This window comes from Pieris napi, chromosome 19 (assembly GCF_905475465.1).
Source record: "Pieris napi chromosome 19, ilPieNapi1.2, whole genome shotgun sequence".
Lineage (NCBI taxonomy): Eukaryota > Metazoa > Arthropoda > Insecta > Lepidoptera > Pieridae > Pieris > Pieris napi.
In genome coordinates this window covers 1,593,012-1,616,441 of record NC_062252.1, presented here as the reverse complement: position 1 = coordinate 1,616,441, position 23,430 = coordinate 1,593,012, and the positions used below count along the sequence as shown (strand labels likewise).

Here is a 23,430-nt window from a genome sequence, read left to right as displayed (position 1 = left end):
TTCTATGTACGCATTTAACAGTCGCTTGTACGGTGAAGGAAAATATCGGTGTGGAAACCTAGACCCATAAAGACAGTGTGTCCGGCACAGAAGGTAGATCACCTATTAGAAATGATCACGGAACAGATAAAATAATCTGAGGCCCAGACCTAAAGGGTTGTAGTGTATTAGTAGTAGTGTATTGGTATACTCTGAATTAAATATTGAACAAGTGATTCACTGTCGGCAGTCGAATATACGTACATCACGTGACTAAACATTAGCTAAACTCACTAGCAAACACCTTTCTATTGCCTCAATCACGTTGTACAAAAGTATTATTAAAAAATAATCAAATAAAATTGATATTATTATCCTCCAGACAACATCGTGTTTTTATTGGATTTATGAATAGAGAAAAAATCGCAAGATGACTTGCGTACAGCGTTGACGCTGCACTTTTTCGAGAAAACATATTTTTTAGCGTTCAATAGAACCTTAAAAAATACGGCGGATTATATTGAAAACTGTCTTTAAAAACTTATTTGAATTAGGACCATAAATTAGTATATTGTAGTCAACTCCTTTTAGAATTTGTTTTCAAATTTCTGTTTTAAGTAAACCAGGTATTATATCAGGTTTTTTAAAAAGGGGGCAAACAGGCAGGAAGCTCACCTGATGTTATGTGATACCGTAGCCCATGATACTCTCAATTCCAAAAGGCTCGGGAGTGTGTTGCCTACCTTTTAAGAATTAGTACGCTCTTTTCTCGAAAAACCCGAAAGTCCAATTGGTTCGGAAATACTTCAGTTGGTAACTGGTTCCACATATTGGTGGTGCGCGGCTAAATTGCTTTGATTCGGTCCCATACATCTTGGCAGACATTCGTCTTAGATGTTTGAATAGTTGGAGTCTAAGTAGAGTCCGGAAAATGTCACCGGTTTCCTCACGATGATTTGCTGCGACGCTCGAGCCAGTGCCTTTGTGTTGAAAGAAAAACAAACAACATTTTGTAGAGAAAATTCTAGAATTTATTTAAAGCTCAGAAACGAATTTCCCATTTTGCTTGTCTATGGTAAAGCATACAGCTATTGAATTATATTATAACGTTTTCTTCGTAGAATTTATTACTGAAGGTCGTTTCTAAGGAAGGAAGACTTAAAATTTTCTTAAAATTGTCCAGGCGGTTGACCCCGACTTCTCCTACCATCACTCCTTCCTACAATTACCAGCTGGTCCAGACTATTTGGTATCTCCTGGCAATATGGCCAAAATAGCTAGCACCCGTTTGTAATTGATAGTTGAAAGTCTTGTGGTGATCTTTAGTTGGTTGGAAATGGAATTATTGGATCTTTTTGCAGTCCATGGTACTCGCAATATATTACGAGCCGTTTTATTTATTTATAAAACAACATGTATGCTTAAAATATACAAGAATATATGACATGACAAACTTTACACACATATACATCAATTGATGTGTACACACATGTAAAATTTGTAATATAATTATATTAAAACATAACATTTCAAACTAGCAAGAAAAAAATAAATAAGAGTTATGTAACCTAACTTTAGTTAAGTTACATGTAAATATTTCAGTTTATAATTAGAATCATCGCAACTTGAAACCAATATGAGCCTTTTAGTTTTTACCACACTCATAAATTGTATTTTAACATTCTGGTTTCCAATAATGTCCAATAACATTAATATCATTTAGATTTGTTACCCAGCTTCAAACAAAGTGTTTCATTAAATAGATATCTGAACATATCTATACAACAACCGCCACCGAACTTAACTCAAACAACCACAAAATAGAAAATTCATAACTAAAACTAAGTACAAACTAGGCGCTTATTAAAGATTTAAGTTGGCGCCTAGTATATAGTACCGGTGACCCCAGAGCTGGCACTTTCCTGGCTCAACGAATAAGTATCGCAATACGGAGAGGAAATGATGCCAGCGTTAAAAGTACACTGCCACAGGGACCAAATTTTCTAAATTTGTTTTGATTTTTTTAAAATTATTTTTAGGTTAAGAAAATTGTAAATACTGTACTTGATTGTAAATAAATAAAATTACATTGTATAAATAAAATATAGTACAAACTTAGTTGTAAGAGCGAGATAGCCTATTCACTGGGCCATTAAATATAATAAAGTTTTCATATATAACCAGCAATTTTGATTTACGGACTATTTTCAACAATCACCGTGAGCTTTCTCTAATATATTTAACAAGCTTTTCAACATAGATCACGTGAAGAACGAAAATTGATAATCAATCTTATATTTGTGTATTAAACTCGTGCGAATAATACACAGTTTATAACTAAGAGTATCTTATAGGTGAAACCGAAGGCGCGAACTAGTAATCATAAAAACATTGAGTGTTTTCCAAACAGCAATTTGATAAAAGCGTAAACTTTTAATGCGGAGAGGCGAAAACCTAAACATTTTCCATTTTGTATATAAACAAAAAAATCAATTAAAATATACGCGCGTTTTTGTTTTATAAATATTAATTTTATGCAATATTTTAATGCTTATGTGTTCTAGTATGGAGCAGTTGTTATTTTATTATTTCATTTAAGGCGTACAAATCATAGAAAAAAATAAATAAACAATTAGACCAAGTTGTGGTCTTCGCCGGTCAAGGTAAGCAGTGTTGTTTATGTGTCTGTGACTATCTTTGTTCCATCTTAGTTCCTAATCAGATTGGCCTATTACACAAGTCAACAAAAAAAATATTTTTCTTTGAGTCTGTTATTTAGTGAATATTTTCTGATTGTATACATCGAAAAAGAAGCAGAAACTCTATTTATAATAAATAAAGTTTGCTTTTGTACCTTTACACAATGTAAAACGAATATTATAGTGTTTTAGCAGTTTTTTTAGGAGCCGTTGCATAGAAGATACAGGAGAGGGGCAGGGGGGCTGTAGGTGTGTAGCGGGAGTGACAAACTGTTAAAGGCAGTTCTGCTTCACAATGGAAATAAATTTCCATCTCTTCCCCTTGCTCATTCTGTAATGCTTAAAGAAAATTACGAGAGCGTTAAAATGTTGCTACAAGTTTTAAAATATGAAGAGTACGCCTGGCCAGTGATAGGAGATTTCAAAATGGTTGGATTTCTGATGGGAATGCAAGGCGGGTACAATAAATATCCGTGTTACATTTGTTTATGGGACAGTAGAGCCGATGCACTTCACTCCCAGCAGCACTCATGGCCACAACGGAGCGAGTTTCAAATAGGACACCATAATGTCAAAAATGAACCGATTGTGAAGCCCGATCATATTTTAATGCCTCCATTGCACATTAAATTAGGTCTGATGAAGCAGTTCGTAAAGGCTCTGCGTCAAGACTCTGAGGCCTTTCAATATTTAAAATCATTTTTCCCGAAATTGTCAGAGGCTAAAATTAAAGCTGGTATTTTCATTGGTCCACAAATAAAGAAAATAATGGCCAGTGAACAATTCCTACAGCTCCTCAGTACACACGAAAAACAAGCGTGGCTCAGCCTTAAAGCAGTGATTAATGGCTTTCTTGGCAACAGAAGGGCAGAGAATTACACGGAGCTTATTACTGATATGCTTCACAACTTCAAAGTTATGGGTTGCAGATTGTCATTGAAAGTCCACATGATACATGCTCATTTGGATAACTTTAAAGACAACTTAGGTGCATATTCGGAAGAGCAAGGGGAACGTTTCCACCAAGATGTAATAAACTTTGAAAAGCGTTATCAAGGACAATATAATGAAAACATGATGGGTGACTACATTTGGGGGCTCATACGAAAAAGTTCCAACTTACACAGAAGAAATACCAAGTCTGTTCATTTTTAAAGTCTTATTTGTATTATTTTTTGTATTTGTGGGTTTATATATGCCGTCTTGTATAATTAAAGTCAATAAAAAAATGTGAATTCAAAACTGTTTTCCTTTTACATGTAATAATTGAAATTAAAAAATAGAGCTCTTTCATAAAAAATAAATTTCGTTGTAGTAACTACAAAAGCAAACTTTAATAGATAAAAATATTTTTTCTTTAATTAGTTAGGCATAAGTAATCAAAATCAGAGGTACAGAACGCAGACTCAAAATTCGTGTTGACCCGTGTTATGATTCAGTTCTGTTAGAACACTGACGTGATCGAGATGGCTTCTTTAAATATATTTTAGTAGCAAACTCGGCCAAGCGTTGCTGTGGCTAAGGTTTTTGTTATATTACATAGTAGTAAACTATTCAAGGAAAACGGTAGGAGAACACCAGTCATGGGGACCATGCTTTTTTGGTGGTTATGTCATTAAATTGTAGCTTAAGTGAAACGTTGGTACATTCAACACAGCGCCATCTCTTAGAATTGTGACTGGCAAATAATATTGCGTATGTAAATTAAGATGTAAGCTATCCTATCTTTTAAGTTAGATCAAACTGCACACGTTATGCAAATTTTATTAAATCGGTTAAGTAGTTTAGGAGTCCATCGCGGACAAGCAACGTGACACGTGATTTATATATATTAAGATCTATGTACATTGTACAGTAATAAAAATATTCTTATCTTACATAGTAATAATAATAATAAATTTAAAATGAACAAATAGGAATTCTTAAATAAATTTAAAAAGTATATTCCCTGTAGCAGTGTACCTTTAATGCTGGCAGCATTGTTAGGGTTAGGATTGGGCGACTCATTTCCGCAATTAGACACTTAATTAGTCCATTGTGCGTTAATTTGGCAGCATTTTTTTGCTATACATATATATATATATATATATATATCGTATATATCGTTGAGCGAGGAACGTACCAGCTCTGGGTTCACCAGTATCTATCTTTTATGTATGAAAGATTAAACTTAAAACTTCTGTCCCAACTTTTATAAATTGAAATAAATCCACTCGAGACATATCTTTAATAAGACGATACACAATTGTTTATAATTCTATTTAGGTAGAAGAAATAAAGATAATGTCTCGCAATAAAAACAAATATTTTTATCATTTTACACATCGTTATTTCGGTCAAGGTTTTCCTCGGTTCAGTGATTTTGGCAATGTTAATATTGTTTGATAAACATAAATGTTATAGTTTAAACTACATAGGCGTAGGTAAATGTAATTCGTTCATTATTATTGTTGACATTTTGTTATATGTCTCCTCAGTGTAAAATAAATTTCATTGCAAAAAGGCTCTTTATAAAAGTCAAAATCATTTATTAATTTAGTTTACACAATGTACACTTATGAACGTCAACAAAGAAATACATATTAAATGCTTCTAATTTTACATGAACTGCCAGTTCTCAAATCAAGGGCGTAGAACGGATGAGAAGAACTGGCAATAAACTCTCCGCCGCTCTTTTTAATCGCCAAGTAAATAAACAAACAAACAAAACATTTATTCCATGAAAGTATGGTAAATAAATAAAAATATATAAACTAAAATTAGTGGTCCCTTTGCCTGTTTAAGAGCGCTCAGCTATTGCTCCATAATAACCAAGTGTCGATGATGAGACGCCGGCTTACAGTGCATAGACACAACGCTAGAGATTTTTTGTTTCTTTTTTTTAATGTAATAGGAGGCAAACGACGAAAGGCTCATCTAATGTTAAGTGAAGAAGGCTCGCAAGTGCGTTGCCGGCCTCTTAAGAATTGTAATGCTCTTTTCTTGACCCTAAGTCTAAATACAATGGGCAGCTGGTTCCACATAGTGGTGGTTCGCGGCTAAAACTGCTTTAAAAACGCTCAGATGTGCAACGACCAGAATGGAACTACGTGAGCAAATAAAACTTCGTTCGGTTAAGAAAATATTGTAAGTTATACCTTAACCGATATCAGGCATGGAAGGCTCAATAGAATAAATTATAATTATTATTAGTAATGATAACATCGCCCTTATTACCAACTTTAGCCTTGAATGAATCTAAAGAAAAGGCATTCAACATGTTATGTTTGTTTTACGTGGAATATTTTCCGGATGATCGCAAAAATTTGAAGTGCTCTTTCAAAAATTTAAGTGATTTCCGAGTGCCAAAGTAAAAATATGAAACATGAACATAAAAAATACTAATTTTGAAAATTCCGGAAACTATTCTATTTGATTACTACACTTCATTAAGATATATTGTTATTGTTTCAGACACCAATGGTGCAACTACCACTCCTGGTAAGTATTTTTTATGTTTTCAAATTTAGGATTTATTTTATATTATATATGTTACATGTTTAACTGTCGATAATTGGTAATAGTTTACATTAGAACATGGTAAAAAAGTCAAAAGATATAATTTTCTTGCGTTAACCACCTATCATCCGATTTTGGCTTTACATTGATTTACGGGTCATGTATATCAATTTATATAGTTTATTAAATACTAGCTGACCTGGTGAACATCGTACCGCCAAACAGTCATTTCTTTATTTTTTTTAAATACTTATTCTGCTATTCGGGACACCGGTCTAGCTAGTAAGATAAAAAAAAGAAAGTTGATAATACAACAAATACATTATGTCAAAAAATAAAAATTTACCTTCCCGGAACCCCTCCACTAACACTTGAACTTTATGATATGGTATTAAAGCTCAAATTGTCTTTAAATATTATTACGTATATTTTGTATGGGAATATAGAAAAGTGTTGTTTTTAGACTTTTTCACTCAATTTTTTTAATTTTTCTCTCCGTAAGAACCATCCTCGTACTTTAAGGAATATTATTAAAAAAGAATCGGACAAATCGGTCAAGCCGTTTTCATGTTATGTCGTGACAACGGAAACGGGTTTCATTTTTATATGTATAGATTTACAGCGTTATATGTGAAAGGGAGACGATTTTAAATGGAATGGTCACGATAATTGTAGGGCGGCGTAGCCCTGCTACGCCGTAGCGCTACGCAAGCCCTTACGCGACAATCGTCGAACCATAGTTAGTCTTCATTACGTAATTAAAACATAAAACAATGCTAAACTTTACTGTACAGTACGTTTAATATGTACGGGAGGATATAACTATATATATAATAATATATATTAATTAAAATATTATTATAGTCATAGTATTATTATTATAATTTAATAAAAATTGCCATATGAAGTAGTTTAATAAAACTTTATAATAATAGGATTAGTTTTTCAAACAAATAAGGTTTCTATAACATAATTAGTTAAAAATTAATAAGGCAAATATGTTTTTACTGTATATTTTCTACTCATACAGAAAACGTTAGAATTTATTATTCAATGTCAAATAAACATGTAATATCTTCAAAAAGTAAGAAGCTTTGTCCGTTATCCAACATGCAAACAGGGGTCATAATAATACAGATTATATACCGACAATATTTTGTACACATACTAAATACTTGCGTAGAGCTTAATTTAAAACAGGACGATTTTCATTTCGTTTTTGAGAACCATACAGTGGCAGAATTATGTAGAAAGCAGTAAATCTTTATTTAATCGGTTATTAATAAATATAGTTTTAGAGCAGATTAAAGTATGATTAAATTATGTCTTAAAAAGCTGCTGAATGAACACAGCAGCAACCTGGTGGAGTAGCGACTGATTCCTAAACTGGCCACAAATGTTTTAATAATTTTTTTGTTCATATCCACAAAAAAATATTAGAAAATTTGCACGTGTTTGAACTAATTATCAACGTATGTCAGGTTCTTACAAGACGTCTCATCAATTGATAAAAATTAGTGGTGCTTCAACCATGCTTTGGCCATAGATTTCTTCTTAACACACTTCTGTGCCTGACACACGCCGTCAATATTTGCGTTAACGGAATGCGGGCGTTCTAACGATCTTATCCTGCACCGCACGAGTAAGTGTTAATTGTACAAAGAAATCCATTGGAAAATCATAAATCCGTCGAGAGTCACGCCTAACTACATTAATGGAAAATACTATAGCATCATTGAAGGCGTTTACAAATTGGTAATAAAACCCAATTGTTTCTACATGTGCAGAAAAGTTTCGTACACATATAGTCACAAACTTGCAACGCCGAAGTCGTATCGTTAGTTTGGTCACAAAACATAATGTCATTTTAACTCCGAATGTTCCCCATAAAGGATTGTAAAAATCCTTTTAATGGGATATAAAAGTGATGTCCATTAAACGCATTTACAACTAGGACACGATTTGTGACAGATATTTAAGAATAGTATTATATATATAATATTTATTGTTGTTAAACAATTATCAAATATTTATTGTTGTTAAACAATTATCGTTCAAATGTTAATATTTAGTTTTTTTTTTTTAAAAGACAATTCACACCAATTGACCGAGTCCCATGCTAAGCTGGTGAAGCTTGTGTTATGGGTACTAAGCAACAGATATACATACATATTATAGATAGATAGACATATAAATACATATTTAAACACCCAAGACCTAAGCACAACACCAAATGCTCATAACATCGATGTTCGTCTCAGCCGGGGATCGAACCCGGGACCCATGGATTAGCAGTCAGGGGTACTAACCACTAGACCAATGAGTCGTCAAATAATAATAGTTAAGATTTTTTTTTCTGCGGTTATTTGCAATCAGCCCTAATGATATGAGCGATTTTTTTTTGTGGTGCTGTCATGTGGAACATCCCATTGGAAGCATCTACTCATCTTCTGTCTAGAGCTACTGCCGGTCTTCTAGCTCTAGAATATGGTGACGTTTCGTTAAGAAATTAGCAACATAATGTAGAAGGGACAGATTTAGAGACTTAGCGAAAACTAACACACCTATGAACGTAGTATATACCGCGCGTAAAACGAAAAATATATTAGCAAATAATCAGTATTTCAAGTCAAACAGGTGATTGCTGTAATATATTGCTGAGTATCCACAATCATGATATAACGGTAGGTTTGACTACCATATTTTATCTATGTATCGCATTTTATCATTGTTTCACGAAGCTTCTAGGATTGAATGTAAGACAACTACTTTTTGTTCCATTTATAATTTTTACGAAAAGATTTTATCGTGATTTCAAATTATAATGCAAAAATTTACTCATTTGCATTCTATGACACAAATTAATGAAGGAGTATTTAAGGCTAATATGAACTAGACGACTAAAACTAATGTACGTATTTAAATAAATGTTATATTGATTGACGATGACAGTGTTACCCAGCGGCTTCAGTCACGTTCCTGAGGTCGTAGGTTCGATACCCGTTTCTGTACCAATGAACTTTCTGTAGTGTGCATCTAACGCTCCTGGAAAACATTGTGAGAAAACCGCCCCAAAAACGGCGGCGTCGGGCACAGATAAGGCTGATCACCTACTTTATATTAGACAAAAACAAATGACCACGAAATATATACTTAATTTGTTAAAATGAAATAGTAAGTCACAAGGTCCTTGATTCGAATGAAGGTGAAATTAATAGTGGGTTGAGTTGAGACAGCTTATATTGCCGTGTATAAGTATCTATCTGCTTAAGTGAAAACAAGACCTCCAACCAATGGACTTTCCTTCTATGTGCGCATTTAACATTTGCTCGAACGGTGAAGGAAAACGTGAGGAAACCGACGTGTCTTAGACCCAAAAAGGCGACAGCATGTGTCAGGCACTGGAGGCTGATCACCTACTTGCCTATTAGATTTAAAAAATGGTCATTAAACAGATTCAGAAATCTGAGGCCAAGACCTAAAGAGGTTGTAGCGCCAATGATTTATTATTTTTCATTAAATAAAAATGAATATAGGCGTTTAAGCGCTCAACTCTAATAAAACGAAAACTTTTAAATTGAACCTAGTATACGACTAGAATACTATATATACACCAAGAGCGTCTTAGTTTTATTTCTGTCCGCCATTAACATCTTAGCATGAGAGTCAAGTTCTTTATCAAAGAATATTCGCAAAATTTCAATACACCTTATTGGTTTATTATAATTATCTATTTTCGTTCGTTAAGATTCGTTAAGTGCCAAAATCTATTTTTACTATATGGAAATCATTAAAAACACCTTTTTGAATAATTATGCGATAATAAATACAAATTTTCCTTAGCAACAAACTTCTGATGGAGCAATAAAAAAAGCATTAACAAAATTTTATTCGCCGCCATTTGAGTTTAAACATGTTTAATTAGGCACAATTTTTAAATCAAATATAGCATAAAAACGGATTACGCAAGTAAACTCACAAGGAAATATTCAATGAATGTTAAATAAATAAAATTGAGCCTTGGCTCGTAATCCTCTTACAAAAATCAGAATATTTTGCGATATAAACACCCACAAAAAATATATTTTCTTAATCATTTTCCTCAATAATGTACGATTTTATGTAATAATACTTATTATAAATGTATTTAATTATGTTGATATCATATATGTTGCCTTGCTGGTTCTGTGTCTGCAATTAACAGCAGATACGTGTTTAAAAGATCATCGTAAAGAATTTTGAAAACTGTAACACGGACAGCTGATCACCTAACGTACATACCTCTAAAAATAAAAACGAAACCAATGCATGTCCTGAAAGGAACATAACACTTAATTCTAACATTAAGAAATTCCTCAACAACAATTAAATATTAGTCGAGTAGAGGTTTACGAAATTAAATCTAAAGACGTATGCAAAAACAGCCTACAAATTTATTTATATATATCCATTATTTATATCAAAGATAAAATCATACATAATTTTCTGTACACATAACTTTAATAAATTAACAGTTTAGAGTTGAGTGAGGTTTTCGAAATTCAATCTAAACATGTATTCAAAAATACAGCCTGGCCAGCATGTCTATTCTATTTTTGAAATCATTACATATATTCTCAATTTCTTCGTCTTAAAAAAGATAATGAAAATGTCGATGTCTCCTACGGTGATAGGCGGTCGCTTTTCAGCTACGTTGGGCGGCACTGATCAGGGCAGTTGACTCCGCCTACTCTCTCATGAGCGAAGCCTTCTTGTTTCAAAGTGAAAATTAAATCTAGACTTTTATTTTTACTAAAAGCTATGCTTTATTCACTGATGTAATTCAGGATTCTTATTTGTTATATACATATTTTGTATATACAATTTCGGCTTTGAAATCCAATTAAATTGTACATACTAAAATAAAGCATATTACTTTATATTAAACAGACGACTCCTTATACAATTTAAGAAAGAACTGCTCTGTTAACATAGTAAAATACATACTTAATAATTTTTTATTGCAATAATTTTTAATTTCTTAACGCTGAGCGGTTAATACAAAAAGTTTTTCCTGGGATTCAAACATTTATTATAAGTGAGCACTCTTGAGAAGTCTGATCCACAAAATCAATAGCTACTCAATCAATTGATAACGAAGTGTCATTGGCCTATACTTTGTATTTGGTGTCACACCGTAACGTAATAATAATAGTCAAAATCATTAGGTGTCGATTTTTGGGCATCAGTTTCCTTAGACGTTTAACCACACAGTTTTCATTGAGCATCGAGGAAATCTATTGGTACACAGTAGTAGGAGAAGAGTCTCTCGCACTCTCGCTTGGAGACTAGGCTTTTTTTTATAAAATGCCATGAACGGCTACCATTATGGTACGGATTCGTTGCCGGCCTTTAAGGGAGTACGTTTTTAAATCTAGAAGTCTCCTAGGGAAGATCTTCACTGGATTCCGTCTGCTAGTTCGTAAATGCCTAAATAAGGGTTGTGAAAGATTTCCAGCTATCGATGCGGTGTGGATAAGACCTTTAGTGAGGCAACGATTTATTTTAGAACCCTTATCCACTAGAGGTGGGATAATAAGTATTTTACATAAAGCATTAATGTCACCGTAATATTTCTCGAGAATTCCAATAATGAATTAGTCATGGAAAAAGGAAAACAAAAGTTACAAATCTACAGACGGTTGGCGCTCATAATTTTGAAGGCCGATCATGAATTTGACAAAGTTGTAATCGTAAAATAACGAATATAATGTTTAGAACTGTGTATAACTGTCATTGTATCTGCATCAAATATCGGTAGGAAAAATCTTAGCTTTAGAAACTAGTACTAATAGATAAATTATTATATTACTTTGCCATAAAGACCAAAGTTTTTAAGTGTGTTAATATTTAATTTATTAATAATAATTATTGCATCCAATTTTTTTAAAATCAATAAACATGGGCAACTTCCTAGACGATTCTAAGTTTTTTTAAAATTATTCTTTAACAGTAAAGTTATACTTAAGTACAAAAATGTGTATAAGTTTGTATCTACGTATGTATATTGTATATATCCCATTATTGAAGCAGCTAGCGACTGTATCATTCTTTCTTATTATTATCTGTATGTTGATTATTTATTTTTTATCTTATCAGCTAAACACTTATCGTTTACTCTACTGACACAGTAAAAAGTGGCCTTATCTTTATTATTATAAAGTAGATATATATAATAAATTAATTTTCATAAAATCATAAAAAACCTTCACAGGAAATCCTTAAAATAACAAAAAATGGTGATACAACCTTTTAGGTCTAAGCCTCAGATTTCTATAACTGTTTCGTGTTATATTTCTAAAAGGCAAGTAGGTCAGCCTCCTTTGCCTGACGGCTGACACTGACGGTTTCGTCATTTCCTTCACCGTTCAAGCGAGTGTTAATGCTGTGTGCATTAGACAGAAAGGTGCACAGCCTGTGTTCGAACTATCACAAGAGAAGTCTGCTCTCTTCTTTATTAAGTAATATCTAGTATGAACAATGAAATTTATTAAGTATATTTTATATACTAGGGTTTAGGATTTTTTGGATGTCGATCTTTCACATGCATCGGTGTGAATGCAGCCAGACATGCGCAAATAGTTCACATGAAATTATAATTGAAATAAATCCATTTCAAACTCTGTGTGGAGTTGTTACGTATCTGATTCTTACTTCGATCATCACTCAACTTTTATGGAAACTTTAATATGATATTTTCCCATTTTCCCTGAATTTTAAATTTAACAAGAACACATCCTTATAACGTAACCTATTTGTTTGTGTGTTCAAATTATTCCGATATAAAATCACAGAATTATCATTAAACTGCCTTACAAAACCTGAAAGCGTTAAATTAAAAAAGCCGTTAAAAAATAAACACTTTGCATCGATACGACTTCCGCCACCGCGCATGCGCCGTAACAATGACACAAATATGCAAATTAATCCATAAAAACGCAATTTAGACGATTTAACACCATTTACTACAATACAGCAAGTGTCAATCATTCAAAATAACGTTCAATAACAGGTAGTTTTTCGAAAATCATTTCTCATCGAATGCTGCATCCCTGTCTGCACGCACTGCGCATGCTCGGCTGTAATGTTTATATTATTTGTATTTGAGCTGTGTATCACGTAAACTATAACTACCACAACCGTAGCGCCAATACTGAGGGCGTACGCTGCCCCTCCCCACTTCGGTAGTTAAATATTGCTTATTTCGAAGCATTGTTGTTGCCGACGCGTGGACGACTGTTGTGTATTGTTTAGATGCGCGAAACGCAAGCAAATATATATTTTTAAAACGCGTTTATTGTGTTATATTGTGTAGTTTTGTAGTTAATAATAAAATGCATTGTAGTGCAGTGTAAATAATTTGCATTCGGAACTGCAAGGAACTTATGAGTGGTAATTTTTGTCGCTGTTCAGTGGTTTTTTTTTTAATATTTTTATTGTTGAACGAAAGTGTTGATTTCGCTACAATTCGCTGCGGTTTTAATTTTTTTTTTAACGGCCCATTCTTATAAGATGAAATTCTATGTAAGTAACAATTAATTTAAAATAAATTAAATAACATCTCTGGTTCTTATAACTTAATTTTTGGATTTAAATTAAACTGGTCTAACATTTGATAGAATTCGAAATTTAAATCGTCGTGAGACCGCGCAAAAGTTTTGAATTTGGAACTTATAAGCACGTGGTGTGTCGCTTATGTGCGCTCGCCCAATCACGTTGTCGCTCATAAGGGGGCGACCAATCACAGACCGCTGTTCAGTGCCATACTTAACAGCTGATAAGGGACCATTAAGTTTAATGGAGGTTTAAATCTTAATTTTGATTATTTATTTCTTATAATCACAATTGTTAGAAAAGAAAATGCTATTTTTAAAAAAGATACCAATAGGCAGTTTGTTTTTAAGGTATTACACTGACATTTCAATTTTTTCATGCGGATTTTTAAAGGTATTAATTTTTTTTTGTATTTCAAACTTACCTGCTTCGTATCGAAGCAGATCGACCTTTATTAAATTATAATAATATTTTAAGAGACTTAATAATTCAGAGAAATTTTATGTTGATATATTTTATATTGGATTCTCAATAGAAACAAAGGATATATGCGATATGTAATTTTATATTAATATTTTTATTAATAATAAATAATTACGTAAGTCTGAAACAGTGTTCCAGGAATCACGGTCTAAATTAAATTCTTAATATCTTATCGAATAAATTAATAATTTGAAAAAAAAAAAAACAGACTCACAAAAAACTACATTTTGAATTTTTTGTAGATTGTGAATAAAAATATAATAAAAAATAGATTAATGCATTTATATATTTTCTTCTTATAAAGTATAATTTGTTCTTAAAAATGCTATCGCTTAAGAAGGTCAAAATTATTCTAAATCACAAGTCAGTAATTATCTCTGTAAATTATATATTTTACGGTGCTCCAGAATTTGAGACATTACTAATCTTGGTAATCATGTAAAAATGACCTGATTCTTGAGACCTACAACAGAATCTTGTAATTTTTTTAATAGAACAGTGATGAATTTGTTGCTAGCTTTTTTAATAATTCGTAGCATTCGCAGCTTATATTGAAGGACCCGATTTGCACTTCCAGGGTACCTGAAATGTTTTGTTTTGTTTTTAAAGGTATTTAAATAAATTGTGGTACAAAACATTTTTAGTAAAGACAACCTAAGAAAGTTTTTGAGTATTTAGAGCGAGAAATTTGGTTTTCACATTCATTCTTAAACAACAAAGTGCTCAGTACAGCTATTTTATAACTTCAACCAAAATTATTGTTGTAATTGTTCTAAGTTAGTGCTCCTACCTCAAAAGCCGGCAACGCACCCACTAAAAATGGCTCCATTTTCTGCGATGGCTGCCCTATTGGGCGTCCCGTAGTCTAGTTTTATTCTAAATTGAATTGTCTTAATTGCTCCAACAAGGTAATTAATTGTAATAAATATTTGTTTTATTTATAAACGGTTTGAAACAAATTCTTAGATGTAGGTGCCAAAAATATAAATCAAATTAATCATAATAATCATCTTCTGTATTTTTGAGGACGGTTAAACCAGTTTTTTATCAATTATTTAGACATAGGGTACTAATTATTATGATTTTTGACATGGCTGACACTCTATTATCTACTGGTTTATTGTTGTAAATTTGCTTTTATAGTCTAGTCGACAAGTTGAAAATGGAACAAAATAGAGATACTACTCTTAAAATTATGTGCGATAGCTCATTGGATCCGGAGTGACGTCTAGAAAAATGTGCTAAAAGCGTGTATTAGCACATAAAAAATTGCAAAAGTTATAGACCATTAAAGATGAAAAAATAATGGTATTTAGTTTTTTGCCAATATCTAATAAACTATTAATATTTAAGAAATTTCAAATAAAGATTCTGAAAGAGGAGGAAATTTCTAATAAAAAACTCCTGACTCCCAGAACTCTATCTCCATTATTTATAATGTTGATTTAACGCTGAAAATAGGTCTGCGGGTGACATTTTTAGGATTCGCGCGTGGCGTCAAAAGCGACTACGGCACATTAATTAATTTATTTAAGGTATTGAATATTTTTTTTTAAATTTGAAAAAATTATGGTGTGTTCTGAACACTATAATTAATTTATTCCCGTTGAAAATTTTACTTAAAGTTAATTTTTCAATAAGTTAAATAATTGTTAACTAACGAAATTTTCTCGAACGACCGTCTTAATTGTAAGTGAAAAAAAATGTTTAAATAATGGTCGTAAAAATATTTCGCTTCGTAGAGCTTTTCTTACATACATACTTAACAAGATCGTGTCATAAAAGTAAAAAAAATATTTATACTTTGTTTATAACAATTTTTTTACTTAATCAAAAACTTAAAAATCCATGTAATGATGTTAAAAAAAATTTTTTTTTCTAAATCATCATATAATCGTTTTTTTATTAATACAAGATATTTATTGATTTGCAAAGAAAAAAATTCCCGCCATTTGTTGATAAATTTTTTTTAAACAAATTGATTAAATCAATATTTAAAAAAAAAATTTTAACACAACTTTATTACATTAAAAATTTTATGATTTTAAAAAAAAAATTTTTTCCTTAATAACAATTTTTAATTGTTTATAATCGTTTTTTTGAATTTTCTATTGTTTAAATAATTAGTAAAGAAATTTTTTTTTCCTAAAAATCATAATTGACAGTCTTCTATAAAGTAACAGAAAAAATTTTTTTTTTTATCAACAATTCTATTGTTTATTAACTTACCAATTTGTTATAAACAAATATTCAACTTTTGTTTATTTTTTTTCTAAAACTTCAAAAATTAACAAAAACAACCATATATAACAAAGTATAGAAAAAAAAAAATTTAATTTTAAATAAAAGTAATATTCATGATAATCCAAAAACTTACAAAAAAATTTTTCCTTCATCACTCTGTAGAAGCTATCTCCATCAGTTTTCTTTATTTCTTCATATGGAATTATCATAATGGTGGTCGAAAACATATCAGAGTGCAACGTCCAAGCAGTCAGTATGTTTCACTTGTACAACAGAGACGTCATAATTTTTTCTCATAATTAATTATTATTTAATGCCAAATGAGTAATATCAAGGATGTTTATTTATCCTAACTTTTTTAGCCTTAGTAAGGATTAGTACTCTTATTATATCTGTAATGGCGTTGAAATGAGTAAACGGATGGTTATGTCAGGGCCAATATTACAGTCTGATGATATCATTACCAGCATTGACCATTAAGGCTTGATGTGGAGGTAGGAAGTTGTCTTCCTCCAACGTAGAAACGAAGGATCCTCGACCAAAGGCCCGGTACCTGATGTCGAGATGTTGTGTATCTCAGGGGAAGCACAATAGCCTAATTCAAGATGTCATCGTAGTATTCCAAGTAGCAATGTGTCGCCACAATATACCACGAGAATCATTGTTTATTTTATTGGCTTATTTTAACTGATAAACTGCAGCAAGAGACTTCATACCTCAACTTCGATTTCAATTAAGTTCCTTTTTTGCAATTTTTTTTAATTAAGGAATATCGGCAATTAATATTAAATTTTAAGTGTATACTTTGACTATTTGCTTAGCATTAGAATACACTAAAATATCTTAACATCATATTAGAGCTGATAGAACAGTATGAATATCTATTTTAAGATTTTTAGTAGAATATACTATATTTCAAAGAAACTCACGAATATCAATAACACTTAAATTAAAAATATATGACGAGGGACTTGGAGGTTTCGTCCCTGGAAATATTTTTATTATAACCTGAGGCTATGGGCAATGCTAAGTGGGTTTAAAATTAAAATGTTCTATGATATATGTCTTTCTGTTTAGACAAATTTTAATCTATCAGATTTTAGAGTTGCACCAGGTATTTTTATAATTGTAATTGTAATTGTATTTATTCTAGTAACTGTCGTGTTTCAATTCGACATGCAAATAAGATTTTCAACTGTAAATTTTCTAAACGCGACATAAATTATCTATATTACTAAAAGCTATCCTCGTTTTATAATAAAAGGCTTTACCTAAAGCTTTCAATAAGGCTGTATTCCGTCTCTTTAAAGCGGGTAGGCGTGGTACTTTTCAGTGGACGCTTGTGATTGGTCGCGCCCTTCGCCGCATTTGAGGTGGGTGTATTGTCGCTTTTCAGTACTTTATGATACTTTAAAAGTCCTAATTATTGTGTGGGCTTTATATTTGAAATTTGAACTTGTTTTTCTTAATAGCTACGGTTTTAAATGAGGTTTAAATGCTGGGCGTTTTGTGCGATCGGTTCGGTGCTATATACAATATTTTTGCAGTAACAAAAGCGTTCCCCTGCACCAGTAAACTCGTGTCTTTTTGTTAGCAGTGGGTGTTAGGTTAGGTTTTATTAGATGCTTAATATCGCTGGTCACGTATTAGACAGCTAGGTAACTTTTAAGATGAGACTGACAATTAAAAGAAGCTATACGTGTGCCAAATGTTTTTATATAAATAGTACTAATACTAGAACAATGAATCCAAACCTAAAAACCTTAAAAAATATATTATTAAAAGTAGTCCTTTTAGGCAAGGTTCCGATGATACTGGCTTTGAATAGCTAGACTAATTCTTTGTCCGAGGTAGCCAGTTCTTCGGTCTCCTGTGATGTCGACTAACCTTTTTGCTATTTCCTTTAAAAAAATTAATCATCATCCTTTAATTATTTTACAAAAAAAATTACGAAACACGTACAGATTTTACTATATATTTTGCTTATATCCTTTATAATTATTATTTCGTAATTACAAATTTTTATTTTTTATTCCAACACAATTTTTTCCAACAACACATTTTTTATTTAAATTCAAATGGTAACATTTTATTTGTTTAATTAATCTGGCTCTGCTAAACTGTCTACATTATAAAATTTTACGTTTATCTTATTATTAAATATTACCTCAATTAATGAAAAATCAAGGTTTTGCAATTTTGTAATTACTATGAACAGTGACAAAAAATTGCAGATTATTAAATAATAGTTATACAATGACTGATAGTAGTGAAATTATTTAACTAGAAAAATAAAATTTCAAGTTAAATTAACTATTACACGTGAACATTGAAGAGTGAAATAAGAAAATGCTGTACGCGGTTAGACAGGTAAGTTTTATCTTCTATTTCCTATAATTAGAGTATGGCGAATCTGCTAATATAATTAAAATGTAGAAATAGATGCCATTGTTCCAGTCTACCTATCCTCCATCCCCACAGTTTTTTTTTTATATTCTTAAATATCCCTAGGTTGAGGAGTTCCTTAGGCTGTATCGATGTAGTGAAGTCTTTCGTAGGCTGATGCTCCACTACATATATATTGTCTCTTTTTTTTTTTTTTTTTTTTTTTTTTTTTACTTGGGGAAATGCATTGCGCATACCCCACCGCGGTGCGACTGCTTAGTGCGGGAGGGTTATGTGGGACTCGCGAATGTGCATACCCACTAAAACCCCAAGGCGCCACCAACAATCGCCTTAGGAGGGATGCGGTAACAGCAGAGCCTTATCCGCTTCCCGACATGCGATGCGGCGGTTGTGTCCGCCTCTCCCCGCCCATTGTTGATTTGTGAAGATACTTGACACAGCAAGTATCCTTCACAGATCGGGCCATACGCTTTTAGGAATAGCTAGGGGAGATCGGGTCCAGTGCTTGCAGGGATGGATCACCATCCCTTCTTTTGAACGCATGGACCCCTGCTTCCCCGCTTGGGCACTCTTTAGGTGGCGAGGATTTGACGGGCCTGCGGTTTCTTTCGCCGCCGCGGACGGGTTCCGGGACAAAGCTCCCTGGTTCTTCCCGCTTCTTCTTTGACTTTCATGACCGACTCGCAGAAATTGTAGAAGATTTTCCACGAGCCGTCATTTCCTGCGCTCAATATGGCTTTCACTACGTTTGGCAGAATTGCGTCCTCGCCCTGGAGGGCATCTAACAAAGGTCTCCTTTCCGCTTCCCATGCTGGGCAGTCCCTAAGTGTATGCAGGGCGTCGTCCCGGCTGTCTCCGACACAGTGGTGACAGGTTGGTGACTCCTCACACCCTACTACTTTGTGCAGATAGCTACCAAAACATCCGTGTCCGGACAGCATCTGTACAAGTCGATAGCTGAGGTGACCCCAGCGCCTCTTTACCCAAAGTTGAAGCAAAGGTCTGAGGGCTTCGGTAGTATATTTACCGGCACTCGCATCCGCCAGCTCTCTTTCCCACTCTACTAACAATTCCTGGTCTTCTAAGGCTCGCCACGCGTTTAATTGTTCCAGTGTGGGGTTATCCCCTTTTTCCCGAGCTTCGGCCCTCCTCCAATATACTTCGCTAAAAGCAGCCGCATCGAGATGCCATGGCGCGGTACCGGCTATAACACACACTGCGTCATAAGACACAGTGCGGTACGCCCTCGCAACCCTGGCAGCGACCACTCGCTGCGACTGCCTGAGTATTGTGCGATTGTACCCGGTCAGTTTGTCGGCCCATATGGGACACCCGTACAGTGCTTTTGCCCGGATCGCATTTGCGTATAAGAGGCGACAGCCCCCACTCGGCCCGCCGAGGTTTGGCATTATGCGCGAGAGCATGTTTGCGGTGGCGGTGAGCTTAGGGGCAAGTGCCACGAAGTGTGGTCTGAAAGTCCACCGTGGGTCAAGAATCAGCCCAAGGTATTTGAGCGTAGTACCGGATAGCTACTCCGCCGACGATGATGTCTACGTCTTGAGGTGGAGCTTTTCTGTGGCCGTAGAAGCATATAGCTTCTGATTTCTGAAGGGCGACAACAAGGCCGAGCTTCTTGATTTCAGAAACCACCCGAGCTACTCCAGCTGTCGCTCGGAGGCGCGCTTCCTTAAAATCTTCTCCAATAGCGACCACGAGGGTGTCGTCTGCATAGCATATAGTTGACACTCCAGGGACTAGTTTCGCTCGCAGCACCCTGTCGTAACCTATGTTCCAAAGAAGGGGGCCAAGAACCGAGCCTTGTGGGACGCCGCACTTGATGAGGTGACTCCCTATGCCATTTTGTTTCGGGAAGATAACACGGCGGCCGTTGAGGTACGATGCTACACATTTTCTTATATAGGCCGGTAAGCCGTGGTGGCGAAGGCCGTCCGCGATACAGTCCCATGGCAAGGAATTGAAAGCGTTCGCGATGTCTAACGATACCGCGAAAACCACTCTGCCCCGTGACACCTGCTCCTCGCAGACGCTTCGCAGGCGCGCAATTGCGTCGATCGTTGACCTATGTTTCCGGAAGCCAAATTGAGCCTCATGTATGTTTGGTCCTATAGTTTCCAAATGATTGTAAATCCGACCGGCAATAATACGCTCGAAGAGCTTGCCGGCTTCATCTAGGAGAACTATAGGTCGATACGCTGATGGTGACTCTGTAGGTTTTCCACCTTTTTTTAGAAGAACTAGCAACCCAGTCTTCCATGTCGACGGAAAGAGGCCATTTCTAAGACATTTCGTGAGTAGGCCTCGAAAGCGCATGCCAAGACCAGCGTCGAGGGCCAGAGCTAACACTCGTCCGTGCATGCCATCGGGACCAGGTGCAGTTTTTTTAGTGGTCATGCGTGTTATTGCTGTCTTCAGCTCCGAAGGAGATACTTCAGACACTGTGACACTGTGTTCCGTGGTCGTCTCATGTGGGGAGCTCAGGGCGTCGCGTTCAGGAAAAAGTTCCGCAACCACTGTGCTGAGCAGTTCCGGCTCCATGTTTTTCGTGAGTGGCGGGGCCCACGAGCGCAGCTTGTTTGTGACAATCTGATACGGGCGTCCCCAGGGATCCCGCTCCAGGGTGTCAAGCAGTTCTTGCCATGCTTTCTTTTTTGCTTCGGCGATACCTATTCGCAGCGCCAGTTTTGCATCTCGGTATACGCTATATGCTTGTTTTTCCTCTTCTATGCGAATTGGTCGCCTTCTGCGAGTCCTGGTGTAGCCTCGACGAGCTGCTACACAAGCAATCCGCAACTGGGCGAGTTCTGCCGACCACCAGAATACACTGGTCCGGTGAGCTCCAGGGCGTCTTCTTTGCATTGCAGCATCCGCGATGCAAGTCATTGCGCCACGAAACCACTCTGCCTCTTCCTCTGGATCTACGGAGGCTGGGATCGGGCACCAGGCCTGCACAATCGTAGCCAATTCCGCCTGTTCCTTGTTAAGACTCCCAAGTGCCCATTTTGGGCCCAGTTCTGACGGGTCCGAGCTAGGATTGGCCGACGGAGAGAGAGTGCGGAAGCGGATATACCGGTGGTCCGATATATTGTCTCTATACCTCAATGTGTTGTCACTATAACGCTTCCTTATCAATTAATTGCTTTTCTTTTTAGGTGGGCCTTCTATGCCTGAACACACTTAATCGATGACGCTTGATTAGTAGACTTGTGTCCTGCTTGTTCTGAAACGCCCTAAGATATCGCTGCCTCCACAGTTCTATTCTCAGGGCAATGTTGTTGAGACCCATAATTGTCTGTGCCGTCAATATCGATTCCAATGGTGAAACGAATATTAAACAAGACGTTATTGAGTTTTGCCTATTAACAAGGTTGTTGGTTTCATTAGAGAGTTACAGAAGAGCACTGGTCAGACCAACGGGCATATTTAGTTTTCTGTATTTGTGATCTTTACTATTATTAAGTTTCCTACACTGGGTTGTAAAAGTATTTTTAAATTTAGTGCAACTCTTTCTGAGCAAGTGGCAACCCTGAAATTTGACAGCTGTCATCTGTTTGAGATGTCATAACGAAAATGGTGAATGTTGCTGTTCGTAGCAAAGATCGTTGAGTTTTAGATTACATAAATTAACATCCGAAGAAATGAATATATTTTAATGCCATTCAGCCTTTATTTCGTTGGTAATTTACTACCTACTATATTGTTATACGATTCTGTTCTGCGATTACTTCTTTCTCTAAGGCTATGAGCGAATCTGTTCTGTGGTGCTCCATGTGGAGTGGCTTCCCATTGTAAGCATCTACTCATCTGCTGCGTAGAGCTACTGCCGGTCCTCTAGCTCTAATATGGTGACGTTTTAGTCGTCTCACATACTGTTCTATGGTGGGTTGGCGAGCAAGTTCGTTCGGGTGACAGGTTATTTGCTTTTCCTTTTTTCTTTTTTTAAAGCTATGTATTATACTGAGAGACTGGTGCTTGAAAAAGGTTGGGAAAACCTGTTATTACAAATCACCAGTCCCTCTTGGACATAGTGGCAAAAAGTATTTGCTCTTTGTATTTAGCTGCCAGTCTCCGGATTTCCTCTTTGATAGTTCTCATTTTAAGGTGTCTCGAGTTTCTTCCTAGCATCCAGTATAGGCTGTTGAAATTATATCTACAATATTAAAGATATTTAATAAAGCTTAAACATGGACCTTTGAAGAAATCTTATCATAAACATGAGTAATGTTTAGCTATCAAGTTACATTGTTTTGTTTTTTCGAAATACACGCCTTGCTTTGTTTTACGTGACGAGGTTCGCAAAACAATAATATAATTTGTTTATACAAAGCATATGGATTTCATATATCATTTCAACTATATAAATAACCTTTATTTGCCAATATACTTACAAAATATACAATACATATAGCAATATATGTTTAACATAGTTAAATAAAGTATTGGCAATAATTCGACAGTTCTTAAAAGGCCGGCGACGCTTTCTGGCAATGTGAGTGCACATGGGCGGTGG

At 34.7% G+C, this 23,430-nt stretch overlaps 1 protein-coding gene across 5 annotated transcripts in view; it reads left to right on the top strand.

The window, feature by feature from the left end:
- Positions 1 to 23,430, top strand: part of LOC125059182 (forkhead box protein P1) — a 63,853-nt gene that overhangs the window by 22,121 nt on the left and 18,302 nt on the right. For all 5 annotated transcript variants that reach the window (XM_047663476.1, XM_047663477.1, XM_047663479.1 and 2 more), the window contains exon 3: positions 6,132 to 6,158. In XM_047663476.1, the coding sequence (XP_047519432.1) occupies positions 6,132 to 6,158 (27 nt within the window). The remainder of the gene's footprint in view (positions 1 to 6,131; positions 6,159 to 23,430) is intronic.